The sequence below is a fragment of the Salvelinus alpinus genome, chromosome 16, assembly GCF_045679555.1.
Source record: "Salvelinus alpinus chromosome 16, SLU_Salpinus.1, whole genome shotgun sequence".
Classification (NCBI taxonomy): domain Eukaryota; kingdom Metazoa; phylum Chordata; class Actinopteri; order Salmoniformes; family Salmonidae; genus Salvelinus; species Salvelinus alpinus.
The window spans coordinates 52099235-52118111 of record NC_092101.1 but is presented as its reverse complement, the minus strand read 5'-3'; the positions used below and the strand labels follow the sequence as shown (position 1 = coordinate 52118111).

Sequence of the window (18877 nt, the reverse complement as noted above, 5' to 3'; positions counted from 1 at the left end):
ACACGCACACAGACACGCACACGCACACATACACACACATACACACACATACACACAGACGCGCACAGACACACACACACACGCACACACGATTAGCATGAATTCCAGTAAGGCAGGAAATGTGAGTGTGTGTGTGTGTGTACATGCATGCTTGTGTTTGAAGTTGGTTCATCTAATTAAACATTAAAGGACTTCATCAACAGAAAGTGATTGTGAGTTGTACTGAAACGAGTCACTGATTCATACTGTACAGGGGATGACTGATTCATACTGTACAGGGGATGACTGATTCATACTGTACAGGGGATGACTGATTCATACTGTACAGGGGATGACTGATTCATACTGTACAGGGGATGACTGACTCATACTGTACAGGGGATGACTGATTCATACCGTACAGGGGATGACTGACTCATACTGTACAGGGGATGACTGATTCATACTGTACAGGGGATGACTGATTCATACTGTACAGGGGATGACTGATTCATACTGTACAGGGGATGACTGATTCATACTGTACAGGGGATGACTGACTCATACTGTACAGGGGATGACTGATTCATACTGTACAAGGGATGACTGATTCATACTGTACAGGGGATGACTGATTCATACTGTACAAGGGATGACTGATTCATACTGTACAGGGGATGACTGATTCATACCGTACAGGGGATGACTGATTCATACCGTACAGGAGATGACTGATTCATACCGTACAAGGGATGACTGATTCATACCGTACAGGGGATGACTGATTCATACCGTACAGTGGATGACTGATTCATACCGTACAGGGGATGACTGATTCATACCGTACAGGGGATGACTGACTCATACCGTACAGGGGATGACTGATTCATACCGTACAGGAGATGACTGATTCATACTGTACAGGGGATGACTGATTCATACTGTACAGGAGATGACTGATTCATACTGTACAGGAGATGACTGATTCATACTGTACAGGAGATGACTGATTCATACCGTACAGTGATGTGGGACACCGTTAGAAGAAAGGAAACCCAAAGATAATGTTTTATGACGGGCCTACTAAAAACATGAATACGAGCACATTTTACATTAACCATAACACGTGTGTGTGTGAGACAGACAGACAGACAGACAGACAGACAGACAGACAGACAGACAGACAGACAGACAGACAGACATAGAACTCACCCACTTCACAGTGTTTGCCAGTGAACCTGTATGGACAGACACACAGGAAGCTCCCTGTCTCCTCTTTACAGGAGCCTCCGTTACGACACGGGCCAGAGGCACAGGTATTGAGTCTGACTGGAGGAGGAGAAAACATATTAACATCAATCAGTGTGAGGGAAATCATTGCAGTAGAAACCATATTCACAACACACAAAGGGCTTGTTATGAACCTTGTACAATGAAGCAATAAGGCACGAGGGGGTGTGGTATATGGCCAATATAGCACGGCTAAGGGATGTTCTTAAACACGACACAACGCCGAGTGCCTGGATACAGCCCTTAGCTGTGGTATATTGGCCATGATCCACAAACCCCCGGGGGTGCCTTATTGCTGTTATAAACTGGTTACCAATGTAATTAGAGCAGTAAAAAGACATGTTTTGTTATACCCGTGATATACGGTCTGATATACCACGGCTGTCAGCCAATCAGCATTCAGGGCTCGAACCACCCAGTTTATAATAAAGAATAATGGGTTTTTCAACCCGGGACCCTGACCCAGGCTAATTGTTTCATGTGTCTTATTAGGTGAATGATAATGGCATACTACCTTTCTCACAGTGCTTCCCTCTGTATCTGTCTTTACACTCGCAGGTGTAGCCTCCATCTCTCTCGTAGCAGTGGCCTCCGTTCAGACACGGAGACGAATCACAGACCGATCGAGGCTGTACTGGAAAACACACGCAACGACTTGACTGCGTTCCATCACACACACACACACACACACACACACACACACACACACACACACACACACACACACACACACACACACACACACACACACACACACACACACACACACACACACACACACACACACACACACACGACTGCGTTCCCACACACACACACACACACACACACACACACACACACACACACACACACACACACACACGACTGCGTTCCCACACACACACACACACACACACACACACACACACACACACACACACACACACACACACACACACACACACACACACACGCACACGCACACGCACACACGCACACACGCACACACTGACTTGAAACACTAACGGACACATCAACCGAAGGGGGGGGGGGGGGGGGGGGGTAACATGAGTGATGGGTTTTTAACTAATAACTCTGTTTTTCAATGTGCCTCCTTCGGCTCTTTTTATTGTCTGGACTGCCCTCTCCACCAAGCCGTTCGTGGAGAGGTGGTAAGGGGGGCGGAGGTGATACGACGAATACCATTGGTTGCCAGAAAGGCCTTGAACTCAGCACTCATAAAGATGGCTGTATTGTCTGATACGACTGTATGGGGACGACCATGAGTACTGAACACTTCCCTGAGATGCTCTGTTGTTGTTGCTGAGTTTGCAGTGCGAACTGGGAAAACTTCAAGCCATTTGGAGTGAGCCTCCACAGCCAACAAGAACATCTCCCAAAGGAAAGGCGCTGCCTAGTCAATGTGAATGCGAGTCCAGGGTTTTCCAGGCCACTCCCAAGGGCTGATAGGAGCTTGTTCATAGTAGCACATGATTGGACATGCTCTTCCACCGCTTTGTCCAATCCTGGACATGCTCTTCCACCGCTTTGTCCAATCCTGGACCTGCTCTTCCACCGCTTTGTCCAATCCTGGACCTGCTCTTCCACCGCTTTGTCCAATCCTGGACATGCTCTTCCACCGCTTTGTCCAATCCTGGACTTGCTCTTCCACCGCTTTGTCCAATCCTGGACATGCTCTTCCAACGCTTTGTCCAATCCTGGACATGCTCTTCCAACGCTTTGTCCAATCCTGGACATGCTCTTCCAACGCTTTGTCCAATCCTGGACATGCTCTTCCATCGCTTTGTCCAATCCTGGCCATGCTCTTCCACCGCTTTGTCCAATCCTGGACATGCTCTTCCACCACTTTGTCCAATCCTGGACATGCTCTTCCACCGCTTTGTCCAATCCTGGACATGCTCTTCCACCGCTTTGTCCAATCCTGGCCACCACATGTGCACTCTTGTTGTAGCTTTCATTCTCACCTGTGTGTAAGACTTCCTCCAGTAAAGGTAGCACCAATACTTGAAGCCCCCACCTGTGTGTAAGACTTCCTCCAGTAAAGGTAGCACCAATACTTGAAGCCCCCACCTGTGTGTAAGACTTCCTCCAGTAAAGGTAGCACCAATACTTGAAGCCCCCACCTGTGTGTAAGACTTCCTCCAGTAAAGGTAGCACCAATACTTGAAGCCCCCACCTGTGTGTAAGACTTCCTCCAGTAAAGGTAGCACCAATACTTGAAGCCCCCGAATCAGGATGTCGTCCTCCACCAAGAGTTTGTTTCTCCTTTTAAAATATGGCTGCAACTCTTCCGTAGGACAGTGGGCCGGCCATCCCTCCTTGACGAAGCGACAGACTTTGGAGAGAAGAGAGTCTCTTACAGTCCATTTCTTCAGTTGCCGATGGTCTATTGAAGCTCTTCGGAGCTGTTTCAATAAAGCACACCAGTTCAAAGGGACTTTTGGGGTCTTTGGGTCTGGGAGTGGCAGCCTGCTGAGACCATCAGCGTTAGCAGTGGAGGGGCCCAGTCTGTACTATAACTCATATTCGTATTGCATGAGGGCCCGTCTTTGCAGTCGCCCCGGAGATGGATGGGTGTGTTTTCTTCAGCTCACCCAGGGTGACAACAAGCAAGACGTGAAGTAATTATTACTCCATCTTCTGAGATAACACCGCCCCAATCACGTATTTTATTTCACCTTTATTTAACCAGGTCGGCCAGTTGAGAACAAGTTCTCATTTACAACTGCGACCTGGCCAAGATAAAGCAAAGCAGTTCGACACAAATAACAACACAGAGTTACACATGGGATAAACAAACATACAGTCAATAAAAAGTATATATACAGTGTGTGCAAATGAGGTAAGATAAGGGAGGTAAGGCAATAAAATAGGCCATAGTGGCGAGGTAATTACGATATAGCAATTAAACACTGGAGTGATAGATGTGCAGGAGATGAATGTGCAAGTAGAGATACCGGGGTGCAAAGGAGCTAAATAAATAAATAAATACAGTATGGGGAGGCATCACTTGTGATGACGAGTGGGCACTTTGGGTCGTAATGCACAAACAGTGCCGAAGACGACAGCAAGTCCTTGGAAGTCTCTGGAAAGCTGTTTTCTGGGGTTTGTGCCGCTTCCATTTGTCTATAGCTTACAGGAGGCGATGCCGTGGGTCCAGGACAGAGGCCAGGTCAGGGAGAAGAAGAAGAAAAAAATACGGCCACAGTAGTTTAACATCGCAAGGTAGGTCTGTAAGCTCACTCACATCCTTGGATTCTGGGGCCTCTTTGATTGGACAGGGGTTGAAGCCCATTGGACAGGGGTTGAAGCCCATTGGCTGTGACTTTGTGCTCCAAGTTCTGTACTTCAGGAAAACACACTTGGATTCTTCAAGCGAAGTCCTGCGCTCCCCAGTCTTCATAGCACTGTTTCAAGTGTTTTTTAGATGGTCTTCCTCAGTGACACCAGGTGATAAGGATATCACCCAGTAGATGGTCTTCCTCAGTGACACCAGGTGATAAGGATATCACCCAGTAGATGGTCTTCCTCAGTGACACCAGGTGATAAGGATATCACCCAGTAGATGGTCTTCCTCAGTGACACCAGGTGATAAGGATATCACCCAGTAGATGGTCTTCATCAGTGACTCCAGGTGATAAGGATATCACCCAGTAGATGGTCTTCCTCAGTGACTCCAGGTGATAAGGATATCACCCAGTAGATGGTCTTCGTCAGTGACTCCAGGTGATAAGGATATCACCCAGTAGATGGTCTTCCTCAGTGACACCAGGTGATAAGGATATTATCCAGGTATACAGCAGTGTGCCTGCTAACAGATGATGTTATTTGAAAGATCGCGCAGGCAGAGGAGGCTCTAAACGGAAGATGTGTGTACTGAAACAGCCCCTTGTGGGTGTTTATTCGAGCCACTTTACTGATATGTGTGAGACATGTCCACGTTTGGAAAAGCATGTCCCACCAGATAGCTTTGTGAATAGCCCCTCTATCCTTGGCAGTAGGTGCTGGTCCAGCCTGGACGCTACATTGGCAGTTAGCTTGTAATCTCCACATATCCGGATATTTCCATCAGGTTTCATTACTGGGACAGCACACTCAGAGTAAGTGATTGGTTCCAGTATTCCAGTGGTCGGGAGCCTGTCCAGCTCTGCCTCGACAATCTGTTGTAGTGCAAACGGCACTTGGCGTTCTTTGCAGAAGCGTCGTCGAACAGACCGGTCCATCTGAATTCACATTTCAGTCTCTTCTAGTTTTTCCCCAAGTTCTTCTTTGAAAACATCTGCCTGTTTAGTGTGCTGGACAACACACTGTCCTGAGACCTTTCGTGATTGGTTTTGCACATCCCTCGGCAGTCCAGTTGTAACACTGCCATCCAATCTCTTCCCAGCAGATTGGGACCTTGGACCGTCAACGTCTTCAGTCGTAGTTTGACCTTTGTCCTGGATGTTGACGTACCGGAATGCACTGGAATCTTCTGTGTACGACTTCAGCACCATAGCCGAGTGCTCTAGTTTCAACTGGGTCAGCGAAAGCATGTTCTCCCAAAGCAGTACAGGAAGCCCCTGTTTCCACCTCGAACACGACTGGGGAGTTATCCAACTCCACCGTAGTCCACAGGTGGCTTGGGGGGGTTTCTCTTTAATCACCGTTACATAGACTGCGTCCTCGACAACCTCATCTGGCTTCTTCCTCAGATTATTTAAAAACTTTTTATAGTTCACCTAGCCGTGACTAACAATTGAGACTTAGCTTTTAGTGCTTTCTTCATGTTCCGTTTGCTCTCTGCACTACTCAACACTGTGTGCATCTGGCACAGCTTAACCTAGCTTCGCTTACTTCACTCACAAACTCGCTAGCTAGCCGTCGAGACTGTGACTCTGCCTCCACAACGTTGTCTCTAAGGTCTGCTAATCGTAAGGAGCTGGAACCACGAATCATCAGATTACTTTTGTTCTTGTGAGAATTTAGCTTTGTCCTCGTCGACTTGACCGGACTCTAAGCTAGGCACATGGACTCCCTCTCAAGGTAAATCTGAACTGCTTTATGTCCTGTTTTACAGAGTTGAGTCTCCCCTACGGCTGTATTGGCAACTCCATCTAGAACTAATCCATCACTCATGTTACCACAGTCCCACTTCGTCAACACCTAAATAAATCCTATTTAAATTTCTCTCTCCCCAACAGCGAATGTGACTCTCACACACACAGTGTTCCACCGGCCTCGACACAAAAGACACAAGTGTTTATCACCATGGTAACCAGGGGGACCAATCCTTGGATTTGTACAGAAGAAGAAGGAGAACAAGAAGAAGAAGAAGAAGAGGGAGAGGAAGAAGAAGAAGAAGAAGAAGAAGGGGAAGAAGAAGAAGGGGAAGAAGTAGAGGAAGAAGAAGAAGAGGAAGAAGAAGAAGAGGAAGAAGAAGAAGAGGAAGAAGAAGTAGAGGAAGAAGAAGAAGGGGAAGAAGAAGTAGAGGAAGAAGAAGTAGAGGAAGAGGAAGAAGAGGAAGAAGAAGTAGAGGAAGAAGAAGTAGAGGAAGAAGAAGTAGAGGAAGAAGAAGAGGAAGAGGAAGTAGAGGAAGAGGAAGAAGTAGAGGAAGAGGAAGAAGTAGAGGAAGAGGATGAAGTAGAGGAAGAGGAAGAAGTAGAGGAAGAAGAAGTAGAGGAAGAAGAAGAAGTAGAGGAAGAAGAAGAAGAGGAAGAAGAAGTAGAGGAAGAAGAAGAAGGGGAAGAAGAAGAAGAGGAAGAAGAAGTAGAGGAAGAGGAAGAAGTAGAGGAAGAAGAAGAAGTAGAGGAAGAAGAAGTAGAGGAAGAGGAAGAAGAAGAAGGGGAAGAAGAGGAAGGGGAAGAAGTAGAGGAAGAAGAAGTAGAGGAAGAGGAAGTGGAGGAAGAGGAAGAAGTAGAGGAAGAGGAAGAAGAAGAAGAAGGGGAAGAAGTAGAGGAAGAAGACATATAGGAAGAAGAAGTAGAGGAAGAAGAAGTAGAGGAAGAGGAAGTAGAGGAAGAAGAAGTAGAGGAAGAAAACGTAGAAGACGTAGAAGAAGTAGAAGACGTAGAAGAAGCAGCAGCAGAGGCTCTTACCATAGGGAGGATAGAAGTCCTTGTGATCTAGGTCTGCCACACCTGTCTGACAGGTACACAGGTAGGTTCCTCCGTACTCCAGACAGGGTCCTCCGTCAGGACACGGCCTGTTGTTACTGCATGGGGTCTGGGTCACCTCTGAGGAGTACAGGGGGGTCAGACAGATAAACATCATGTTGTGACACTATGTCAAGAGTTGCAAAGCAACCTTCCATCAAGGCAACCTTCCATCAAGGCAACCTTACAGCCTACTAGTCTGGTTTTGTGTGCTATGTGCTGCTACCTCGGTGAAAGCAAGGTGTTTATTTTTATTTATTTTATTTCACCTTCACCACCTTCACCAAGGAAGGTGTAATCCACACCATGAAAATAACAAGGAATGTGTATTTCTGTTACCAACTACAGTAGAATATGAGACTGGACCTACAGTGTACAAGATGATATGATGCGTACCAAACTGACAGTAGATTCCGGTGAAGCCTGAGGTGCAGTCACAGGTCCCGTCCACACAGACCCCTCCATTCTGGCACAGACACTCTCCTGAAGAGACAAGCAGAAGAAGAGGAAACTTTTATTATCTTATAAAAGCATAAAGTCGAAAACACAAAAAGTTAAAGCCACTGACAAAAGAGCTCGCATCCTGCTGGGACATTAGATATCGGCTGATAGGGTTGTTGATTTGATTTATTAGGATCCCCATTAGCCGACGCTAGCGGTGACAGCTAGTCTTACTGTGGTACCCATTAGCCGACGCTAACGGTGACAGCTAGTCTTACTGTGGTCTCCATTAGCCGACGCTAACGGTGACAGCTAGTCTTACTGTGGTACCCATTAGCCGACGCTAACGGTGACAGCTAGTCTTACTGTGGTCTCCATTAGCCGACGCTAACGGTGACAGCTAGTATTACTGTGGTCTCCATTAGCCGACGCTAACGGTGACAGCTAGTCTTACTGTGGTATCCATTAGCCGACGCTAGCGGTGACAGCTAGTCTTACTGTGGTCTCCATTTGCTGACGCTAACGGTGACAGCTAGTCTTACTGTGGTCTCCATTAGCCGATGCTAACGGTGACAGCTAGTCTTACTGAGGTCTCCATTAGCCAACGCTAACGGTGACAGCTAGTCTTACTGTGGTCTCCATTAGCCGACGCTAACGGTGACAGCTAGTCTTACTGTGGTCTCCATTAGCCGACGCTAACGGTGACAGCTAGTCTTACTGTGGTCTCCATTAGCCGACGCTAACGGTGACAGCTAGTCTTACTGTGGTATCCATTAGCCGACGCTAGCGGTGACAGCTAGTCTTACTGTGGTCTCCATTTGCTGACGCTAACGGTGACAGCTAGTCTTACTGTGGTCTCCATTAGCCGATGCTAACGGTGACAGCTAGTCTTACTGAGGTCTCCATTAGCCAACGCTAACGGTGACAGCTAGTCTTACTGTGGTCTCCATTAGCCGACGCTAACGGTGACAGCTAGTCTTACTGTGGTCTCCATTAGCCGACGCTAGCGGTGACAGCTAGTCTTACTGTGGTCTCCATTAGCCAACGCTAGTCGCTTACTGTGTTCCGACACATAACAATTTACATACATTTAAAAATGCAGTGTGTGTGCATCTATCAGTTACACAGTACATACACACAAACAGTAGGTCACATGTCAGTACATACACACAACATGTAGGTCATATGTCAGTACATACACACAACCAGTAGGTCACATGTCAGTACACACACAACCAGTAGGTCACATGTCAGTACACACACAACCAGTAGGTCACATGTCAGTACATACACACAACCAGTAGGTCACATGTCAGTACATACAACAGTAGGTCACATGTCAGTACATACACACAACCAGTAGGTCACATGTCAGTACATACACACAACCAGTAGGTCACATGTCAGTACACACAACCAGTAGGTCACATGTCAGTACATACACACAACCAGTAGGTCACATGTCAGAACATACACACAACCAGTAGGTCACATGTCAGTACATACAACCAGTAGGTCACATGTCAGTACATACAACCATTAGGCCACAAGTCAGTACATACACACAACCAGTAGGTCACATGTCAGTACATACAACCAGTAGGTCACATGTCAGTACATACACACAACCAGTAGGTCACATGTCAGTACATACAACCAGTAGGTCACATGTCAGTACATACACACAACCAGTAGGCCACATGTCAGTACATACACACAATCAGTAGGTCACATGTCAGTACATACACACAACCAGTAGGTCACATGTCAGTACATACACACAACATGTAGGTCACATGTCTGTACATACACACAACCAGTAGGTTACATGTCAGTACACACACACACAACCAGTAGGTCACATGTCAGTACACACACACAACCAGTAGGTCACATGTCAGTACATACACACAACCAGTAGGTCAAATGTCAGTACACACACACAACCAGTAGGTCACATGTCAGTACATAAACACAACCAGTAGGTCACATGTCAGTACATACACACAACCAGTAGGTCACATGTCAGTACATACACACAACCAGTAGGTCACATGTCAGTACACACACACAACCAGTAGGTCATATGTCAGTACACACACACAACCAGTAGGTCACATGTCAGTACATACACACAACCAGTAGGTCACATGTCAGTACATACACACAACCAGTAGGTCACTAGTCAGTACATACACACAACCAGTAGGTCACATGTCAGTACATACACACAACCAGTAGGTCACATGTCAGTACATACACACAACCAGTAGGTCACATGTCAGTACATACACACAACCAGTAGGTCACATGTCAGTACATACACACAACCAGTAGGTCACATGTCAGTACATACACACAACCAGTAGGCCACATGTCAGTACATACACACAATCAGTAGGTCACATGTCAGTACATAAACACAACCAATAGGTCACATGTCAGTATATACACACAACCAGTAGGTCACTAGTCAGTACATACACACAACCAGTAGGTCACATGTCAGTACATACACACAACCAGTAGGTCACATGTCAGTACATACAACCAGTAGGTCACATGTCAGTACATACACACAACCAGTAGGTCACATGTCAGTACATACAACCATAAGGCCACATGTCAGTACATACACACAACCAGTAGGTCACATGTCAGTACATACAACCAGTAGGTCACATGTCAGTACATACACACAACCAGTAGGCCACATGTCAGTACACACAACCAGTAGGTCACATGTCAGTACATACACACAACCAGTAGGTCACATGTCAGTACATACACACAACCAGTAGGTCACATGTCAGTACATACACACAACCAGTAGGTCACATGTCAGTACATACACACAATCAGTAGGTCACATGTCAGTACATACACACAACCAGTAGGTCACATGTCAGTACATACACACAACCAGTAGGTCACATGTCAGTACATACACACAACCAGTAGGTCACATGTCAGTACATAAACACAACCAGTAGGTCACATGTCAGTACATACACACAACCAGTAGGTCACATGTCAGTACATACACACAACCAGTAGGTCACATGTCAGTACATACACACAACCAGTAGGTCACATGTCAGTACATACACACAACCAGTAGGTCACTAGTCAGTACATACACACAACCAGTAGGTCACATGTCAGTACATACACACAACCAGTAGGTCACATGTCAGTACATACACACAACCAGTAGGTCACATGTCATTACATACACACAACCAGTAGGTCACATGTCAGTACATACACACAACCAGTAGGTCACATGTCAGTACATACACACAACCAGTAGGTCACATGTCAGTACATACACACAACCAGTAGGTCACATGTCAGTACATACACACAACCAGTAGGTCACATGTCAGTACACAAAACCAGTAGGTCACATGTCAGTACACACACAGAACCAGTAGGTCACATGTCAGTACATACACACAACCAGTAGGTCACATGTCAGTACATACACACAACCAGTAGGTCACATGTCAGTACACACAACCAGTAGGTCACATGTCAGTACATACACACAACCAGTAGGTCACATGTCAGTACATACACACAACCAGTAGGTCACATGTCAGTACATACACACAACCAGTAGGTCACATGTCAGTACATACACACAACCAGTAGGTCACATGTCAGTACATACACACAACCAGTAGGTCACATGTCAGTACATACACACAACCAGTAGGTCACATGTCAGTACACAAAACCAGTAGGTCACTAGTCAGTACATACACACAACCAGTAGGTCACATGTCAGTACATACACACAACCAGTAGGTCACATGTCAGTACATACACAAAACCAGTAGGTCACATGTCAGTACACACACACAACCAGTAGGTCACATGTCAGTACATACAACCAGTAGGTCACATGTCAGTACATACAACCAGTAGGTCACATGTCAGTACATACAACCAGTAGGTCACATGTTGTGCTGTTAAGTGTTGCTTAATTAGTTTTTTGAAACCAGGTTTGCTGTTTACTTGCACTACAGAAGATGGAAGGGAGTTCCGTGCACTCATGGCTCTGTATAATACTGTAAGTTTCCTTGAATTTGTTCTGGACCTCGGGGACTGAAATATGTCTGGTTGGGGTAAGTGTGTGTGTCAGTGCTGTGTGTCAGTTGACTATGCAAATAATTAGGAATTTCCAACACATTAAATGTTTCTTAATAAAAACAAGAAGTGACGCAGTCGCAGACTTTCCTCAACCTTTAGCCAAGACAGACTGGCATGCGCGGTAGTAAGTAGTTCTCAAACGGGTATGAATAGTAGTATTAAGTAGTTCTCAAATGCATGTTTTTAGGCAGCAGCATCAACAGTATCATTAGTCTCAGTCCAACATTGGAGGTAGATGGCCAACATGGGAAAGGAAAAGGGGGGATAACCTAGTCAGTTGTACAACTGAATGCATTCAACTGAAATGTGTCTTCCTGCATTTACCCCAACCCCTCTGAATCAGAGAGGTATGGGGGGCTGCCTAAATCGATGTCGCCCTGGGACTAGTTGTTGTTGTTGGGGGTTAACTGCCTTGCTCAAGGGCAGAACGGCAGATTTTTAAATCTCAGTGCTCTGTTTGTGTTTGTGTTTGTGTTTGTGTGTGTGTGTGTGTGTGTGTGTGTGTGTGTGTGTGTGTGTGTGTGTGTGTGTGTGTGTGTGTGTGTGTGTGTGTGTGTGTGTGTGTGTGTGTGTTGTTTACTGTAAACCAGGAAAACCGTTTGGCTCGATGGCCACATCGCAGAAGTTCATTTTTTGACCGATTTGTTTGTCAAAATCAATTTGTGGGCCAGAAGAAGGGCAGTTAGTTTAAAATATATATTATTATTATGGTATCGGCCCATTATAATTTCTACATACATTCTATCAAGTTTAAGACGTAGATGTGGCCTGGAGTATTTTTTGAACCCCTAAATGATAATTTCTCCCTTTGTTGATATGGAACAAGTTTTGTGGAGTGAGTCCGAGATGGCACCATATCCCCTATATAGTTCACAACCAGCCAACGGGCCCGGGCCAAGTAGTGCACTATATATGGAGCTGGGCCCCGGCCAAGTAGTGCACTATATAGGGAGCTGGGCCCGGGCCAAGTAGTGCACTATATAGGGAGCTGGGCCCCGGCCAAGTAGTGCACTATATAGGGAGCTGGGCCCCGGCCAAGTAGTGCACTATATAGGGAGCTGGGCCCGGGCCAAGTAGTGCACTATATAGGGAGCTGGGCCCCGGCCAAGTAAATCAAATCAAGTTTATTTTATATAGCCCTTCGTACATCAGCTAATATCTCGAAGTGCTGTGCAGAAACCCAGCCTAAAACCCCAAACAGCAAGCAATGCAGGTGTAGAAGCACGGTGGCTAGGAAAAACTCCCTAGAAAGGCCAAAACCTAGGAAGAAACCTAGAGAGGAACCAGGCTATGAGGGGTGGCCAGTCCTCTTCTGGCTGTGCCGGGTGGAGATTATAACAGAACTATGCCAAGATAGTGCACTATATAGGGAGCTGGGCCCCGGCCAAGTAGTGCACTATATAGGGAGCTGGGCCCCGGCCAAGTAGTGCACTATATAGGGAGCTGGGCCCTGGCCAAGTAGTGCACTATATAGGGAACAAGGCCCCGGCCAAGTAGTGCCTATATAAGGAACAAGGCCCTGGCCAAGTAGTGCACTATATAGGGAACTGGGCCCGGGCCAAGTAGTGCACTATATAGGGAACAAGGCCCTGGCCTCTCCTTCCTCTCCTTCTCTCTCCTTCTCTCTCCTGCTACCTTCTCTCTCTCCTTCCTCTCCTTCTCTCTCTCCTTCCTCTCCTGCTACCTTCTCTCTCTCCTTCCTCTCCTGCTACTTTCTCTCTCTCCTTCCTCTCCTTCTCTCTCTCCTTCCTCTCCTGCTACCTTCTCTCTCTCCTTCTCTCTCTCCTTCCTCTCCTGCTACCTTCTCTCTCTCCTTCCTCTCCTGCTACTTTCTCTCTCTCCTTCCTCTCCTTCTCTCTCTCTTTCCTCTCCTTCCTCTCCTGCTACCTTCTCTCTCTCCTTCCTCTCCTTCTCTCGCTCCTTCCTCTCCTTCCTCTTCTTCTCTCTCCTTCCTCTCCTTCCTCTCCTGCTACCTTCTCTCTCTCCTTCCTCTCCTGCTACTTTCTCTCTCTCCTTCCTCTCCTTCTCTCTCTCTTTCCTCTCCTTCCTCTCCTGCTACCTTCTCTCTCTCCTTCCTCTCCTTCTCTCGCTCCTTCCTCTCCTTCCTCTTCTTCTCTCTCCTTCCTCTCCTTCCTCTCCTGCTACCTTCTCTCTCCTTCCTCTCCTTCCTCTTCTTCTCTCTCCTTCCTCTCCTGCCACCTTCTCTCTCCTTCCTCTCCTGCTACTTTCTCTCTCTCCTTCCTCTCCTTCTCTCTCTCCTTCCTCTCCTTCTCTCTCCTGCTACCTTCTCTCTCTCCTTCTCTCTCCTGCTACCTTCTCTCTCTCCTTCCTCTCCTGCTACCTTCTCTCTCTCCTTCTCTCTCCTGCTACCTTCTCTCTCTCCTTCCTCTCCTGCTACTTTCTCTCTCTCCTTCTCTCTCCTGCTACCTTCTCTCTCTCCTTCCTCTCCTTCTCTCTCTCCTTCCTCTCCTGCTACCTTCTCTCTCTCCTTCCTCTCCTTCCTTTCCTTCTCTCTCCTTCCTCTTCTTCTCTCTCCTTCCTCTTCTTCTCTCTCCTTCCTCTCCTTCCTCTTCTGCTACCTTCTCTCTCCTTCCTCTCCTCTCTCTCTCTTTCCTCTCCTTCCTCTTCTTCTCTCTCCTTCCTCTCCTTCCTCTCCTGCCACCTTCTCTCTCTCCTTCCTCTCTTGCTACCTTCTCTCTTCTTCTCTCTCTCTCCTTCCTCTCCTTCCTCTCCTGCTACTTTCTCTCTCTCCTTCCTCTCCTTCCTCTCCTTCTCCTTCCCTCCTTCCTTCCTCTCCTGCGACCTACTCTCTCTCTGAGTATCCTGCTCTTTTTTCCACAGGGCCTTCCAAGTGAGCCAGGCAGGAAAGTATTTGAAAGATTTAGGAGAGTCTATATACGCCTTGATAGTTATTTCAGCTCAAGGGTGAGGAGTAGCGTGAATTTGCAATGGCTGACATAATATTAAAGAGCTTTTGGAGGAGCAAGAGGCAGAGGCTGTGTCAGGCTGTGTCCCGAACAGCACCGTGTTCCATACTTAGTGCATTACCTTTGACCAGAAGTAGTGTACTACGTAGGGGACTAGGGTGCCATTTGGGACTCAGTCAGAGTCAGAGCTCTGCTGCCAGGCATATTATACCAGCCGTGTCTGATGAAACTACTTGAATAAATACCAAGCATCAGCTTCAGCCCCATAAACACAGAGGCCCCATATCCTTTCAAGTCTAGACAAAGCAGCACTTCCCCTTATTGGTAAACTAATAAAACGGGCCATAAAGCAATCATTCCCAACATCAAGCGACTGTTGTTGCCCAGGATCTCGTCGTAAACAGGGCGCGGTTCAGATAACTGTCTGTGGGGATAATTAACATCATCAATCATCACAGCAGAACAGACACTCACCTTCTCACAGACAAAGCTCCACACATTCCCTGCTATGCAGCTACTAGCAGGATAGCTAGCTAGGCCCTCTCTCGTCTACACTGAACTTGTCCAACTGTCTTCTGCACGATACCTGTACCTGTCCATCTGTCTTCAGCGAGAGTAGACTCTGGTCCACTACCAAACTTTTATTTTGCTGTGACAATACTGGTCAAATTAAGATCCAACATCTGTAGCTGAGGCTTTGGCTTCGGTATCTACCTTCACAGTTGTCACCATAGAAACCCTGGATGCAGGTACAGTTGTAGTTCCCTGGGCCGATGTATTCGCATGTCGAATGGTTCCCACAGCCCTCCCCTTTACAAGACACTGCAAGACAGAGGACAGAGATAGACGTTTTAGGATGCGGCTGGACACAGATTTATAACAGCTGATGTGGGTTAAAATGCCTATACCAGGGCTGCTAGGGCAAGACAGTGTGTGATGCAATTTTATTTTTTTTAAACCACATGGAGAACAGGCAAGTACTGTACTTTGTAAGAAAACAAGTGTTTGCAATAAAAAAGGATTAATAAAAGGATTCCCTCTCATTTGAGAAATACATGGTTCCTGTTATTACAGCTTTTACCTGTTTGATTTTCAGTTTGAGGAGTCGATGATGAATCCACCTGGACCGCCACCAACTCTATGAAAGAAAAATTCAAAAAGGCTTCAGGGCGTTTCTAGCGGGAAAATGTCGAGTCTAATAATTATTCAGGCAAGGAGAAAATGCCTCACATACTACTACGACACAACGTCAATATTACACAAAGGGAGCTCTTTCATTCTCTCTGTTTTGTGTTGTTGTTCTTTCGCGGAGAAGCCTAGAGCCCAGGCCTCCGCTCTCAGCCATTAGCTAACCACACCGTTGCAGAGGCTGTGAAAACAGACGACGCCTGTAAAAAAATATTTTAAACAAACCATCAGGTCACTCTGACACAGAGCTCCTAGCCACGCTCACGGTGCTCCTAACCTCGTACACGGTGCTCCTAACCTCGCTCACGGTGCTCCTAACCACGCTCACGGTGCTCCTAGCCACGCTCACGGTGCTCCTAATCACGCTCACGGTGCTCCTAACCTCGCTCACGGTGCTCCTAACCACGCTCACGGTGCTCCTAACCTCGCTCACGGTGCTCCTAACCACGCTCACGGTGCTCCTAGCCACGCTCACGGTGCTCCTAACCACACCCACGGTGCTCCTAACCACGCTCACGGTGCTCCTAGCCACGCTCACGGTGCTCCTAGCCACGCTCACGGTGCTCCTAACCTCGCTCACGGTGCTCCTAACCACGCTCACGGTGCTCCTAACCTCGCTCACGGTGCTCCTAACCACGCTCACGGTGCTCCTAGCCACGCTCACGGTGCTCCTAACCACACCCACGGTGCTCCTAACCACGCTCACGGTGCTCCTAGCCACGCTCACGGTGCTCCTAGCCACGCTCACGGTGCTCCTAACCACGCTCACGGTGCTCCTAACCACGCTCACGGTGCTCCTAGCCACGCTCACGGTGCTCCTAGCCACGCTCACGGTGCTCCTAACCACGCTCACGGTGCTCCTAACCACGCTCACGGTGCTCCTAACCACGCTCACGGTGCTCCTAGCCACACTCACGGTGCTCCTAACCACGCTCACGGTGCTCCTAGCCACACTCACGGTGCTCCTAACCACGCTCACGGTGCTCCTAGCCACGCTCACGGTGCTCCTAACCACGCTCACGGTGCTCCTAACCACGCTCACGGTGCTCCTAACCACACTCACGGTGCTCCTAATCACGCTCACGGTGCTCCTAACCACGCTCACGGTGCTCCTAACCACGCTCACGGTGCTCCTAGCCACGCTCACGGTGCTCCTAGCCACGCTCATGGTGCTCCTAGCCACGCTCACGGTGCTCCTAACCACGCTCACGGTGCTCCTATCCACGCTCACGGTGCTCCTAACCACGCTCACGGTGCTCCTAACCTCGCTCACGTTGCTCCTAGCCACACTCACGGTGCTCCTAACCACGCTCACGGTGCTCCTAACCACGCTCACGGTGCTCCTAGCCACGCTCACGGTGCTCCTAGCCACGCTCACGGTGCTCCTAGCCACGCTCACGGTGCTCCTAATCACGCTCACGGTGCTCTTTGTAGAACACTAACAATGCTCTGGTTAAAAGTAGTGACCTATAAAGGGAATAGATTGCCATTTTGTGACAGAACCTCACCCATCTCACCCTCCCAGAGTGAGTTTCGTCAGGTTTTGTTTCTTGCCTTGCTGTCTCAGTGAAGGAAAAAACATTTAAATCTATTACAGGAAGCCAAACAGAGAGCAGGAAGTAGAACTTGCCGGCCGCCGACTGGTTACATTTTCTATCACGAACCATCGTTCTAAACACGAGAGGAAATTAAAACAGAGTGAGAGAAGAAGAGAAACCGGTCTAGTTGGCGCTAACTGGCAGGATTAGTCATGATGCGTTCCAAATACCACCCTATTCTCTATACCAGGGGTTCTCAAACGTTTTGGGGCCAGATACACATTCACCATTGGTGATAGCAAATTCATCAGTGAACCCCCCCCCCCCCCCTCGTAATCAGAACACAACTCGAGTGTTAGAAAAATAGACTTCAAGGGCTTTTTCTATGACGTCTGCATGGCTGGATGAACCAAGTCTCTGGGAAAGAACATTTAAAATACCGCTTCTTGGTATTGGAGAGAAAATGTTGCAGTTTTAAAGGTAATATCCTGCAAATCTACACATTTTGCCATGGGGTAGAGATATGTTTGGTTGTTGCAGCTGTAAAGGTAATATCTTGCAATTCTACACATTTTGCCATGGGGTGGAGATATTTTTAGTTGTTGCAGCTTTAAAGGTAATATCCTGCAAATCTACACATTTTGCCATGGGGTGGAGATATTTTTGGTTGTTGCAGCTTTAAAGGTAATATCCTGTAAATCTACACATTTTGCCATGGGGTAGAGATAGTTTTGGTTGTTGCAGCTTTAAAGGTAATATCCTGCAAATCTACACATTTTGCCATGGGGGGTAGAGATATTTTTGGGTTGTCCAGCTTTAAAGGTAATATCCTGCAAATCTACACATTTTGCCATGGGGTAGAGATATTTTTGGTTGTTGCAGCTTTAAAGGTAATATCCTGCAAATCTACACATTTTGCCATGGGGTAGAGATATTTTGGGTTGTTGCAGCTTTAAAGGTAATATCCTGCAAATCTACACATTTTGCCATGAGGTAGAGATATTTTTGGTTGTTCCAGCTGTAAAGGTAATATCTTGCAATTCTACACATTTTGCCATGGGGTGGAGATATTTTTGGTTGTTGCAGCTTTAAAGGTAATATCCTGCAAATCTACACATTTTGCCATGGGGTGGAGATATTTTTGGTTGTTGCAGCTTTAAAGGTAATATCTTGCAATTATACACATTTTGCCATGAGGTAGAGATATTTTTGGTTGTTG

At 47.2% G+C, this 18877-nt stretch overlaps 1 protein-coding gene across 2 annotated transcripts in view; it reads right to left on the bottom strand.

The window, feature by feature from the left end:
• LOC139541665 (sushi, nidogen and EGF-like domain-containing protein 1) overlaps window positions 1–18877 on the bottom strand; it is a 138579-nt gene that overhangs the window by 32720 nt on the left and 86982 nt on the right. The window contains exons 9-14 of one of the 2 annotated variants that reach the window (XM_071346579.1): window positions 16014–16070; window positions 15647–15754; window positions 7803–7889; window positions 7350–7487; window positions 1784–1903; window positions 1192–1308 (exon numbers count right to left, since the gene is read on the bottom strand). In XM_071346579.1, the coding sequence (XP_071202680.1) occupies window positions 1192–1308; window positions 1784–1903; window positions 7350–7487; window positions 7803–7889; window positions 15647–15754; window positions 16014–16070 (627 nt within the window). The remainder of the gene's footprint in view (window positions 1–1191; window positions 1309–1783; window positions 1904–7349; window positions 7488–7802; window positions 7890–15646; window positions 15755–16013; window positions 16071–18877) is intronic. The other variant, XM_071346580.1, reaches the window with a different exon arrangement.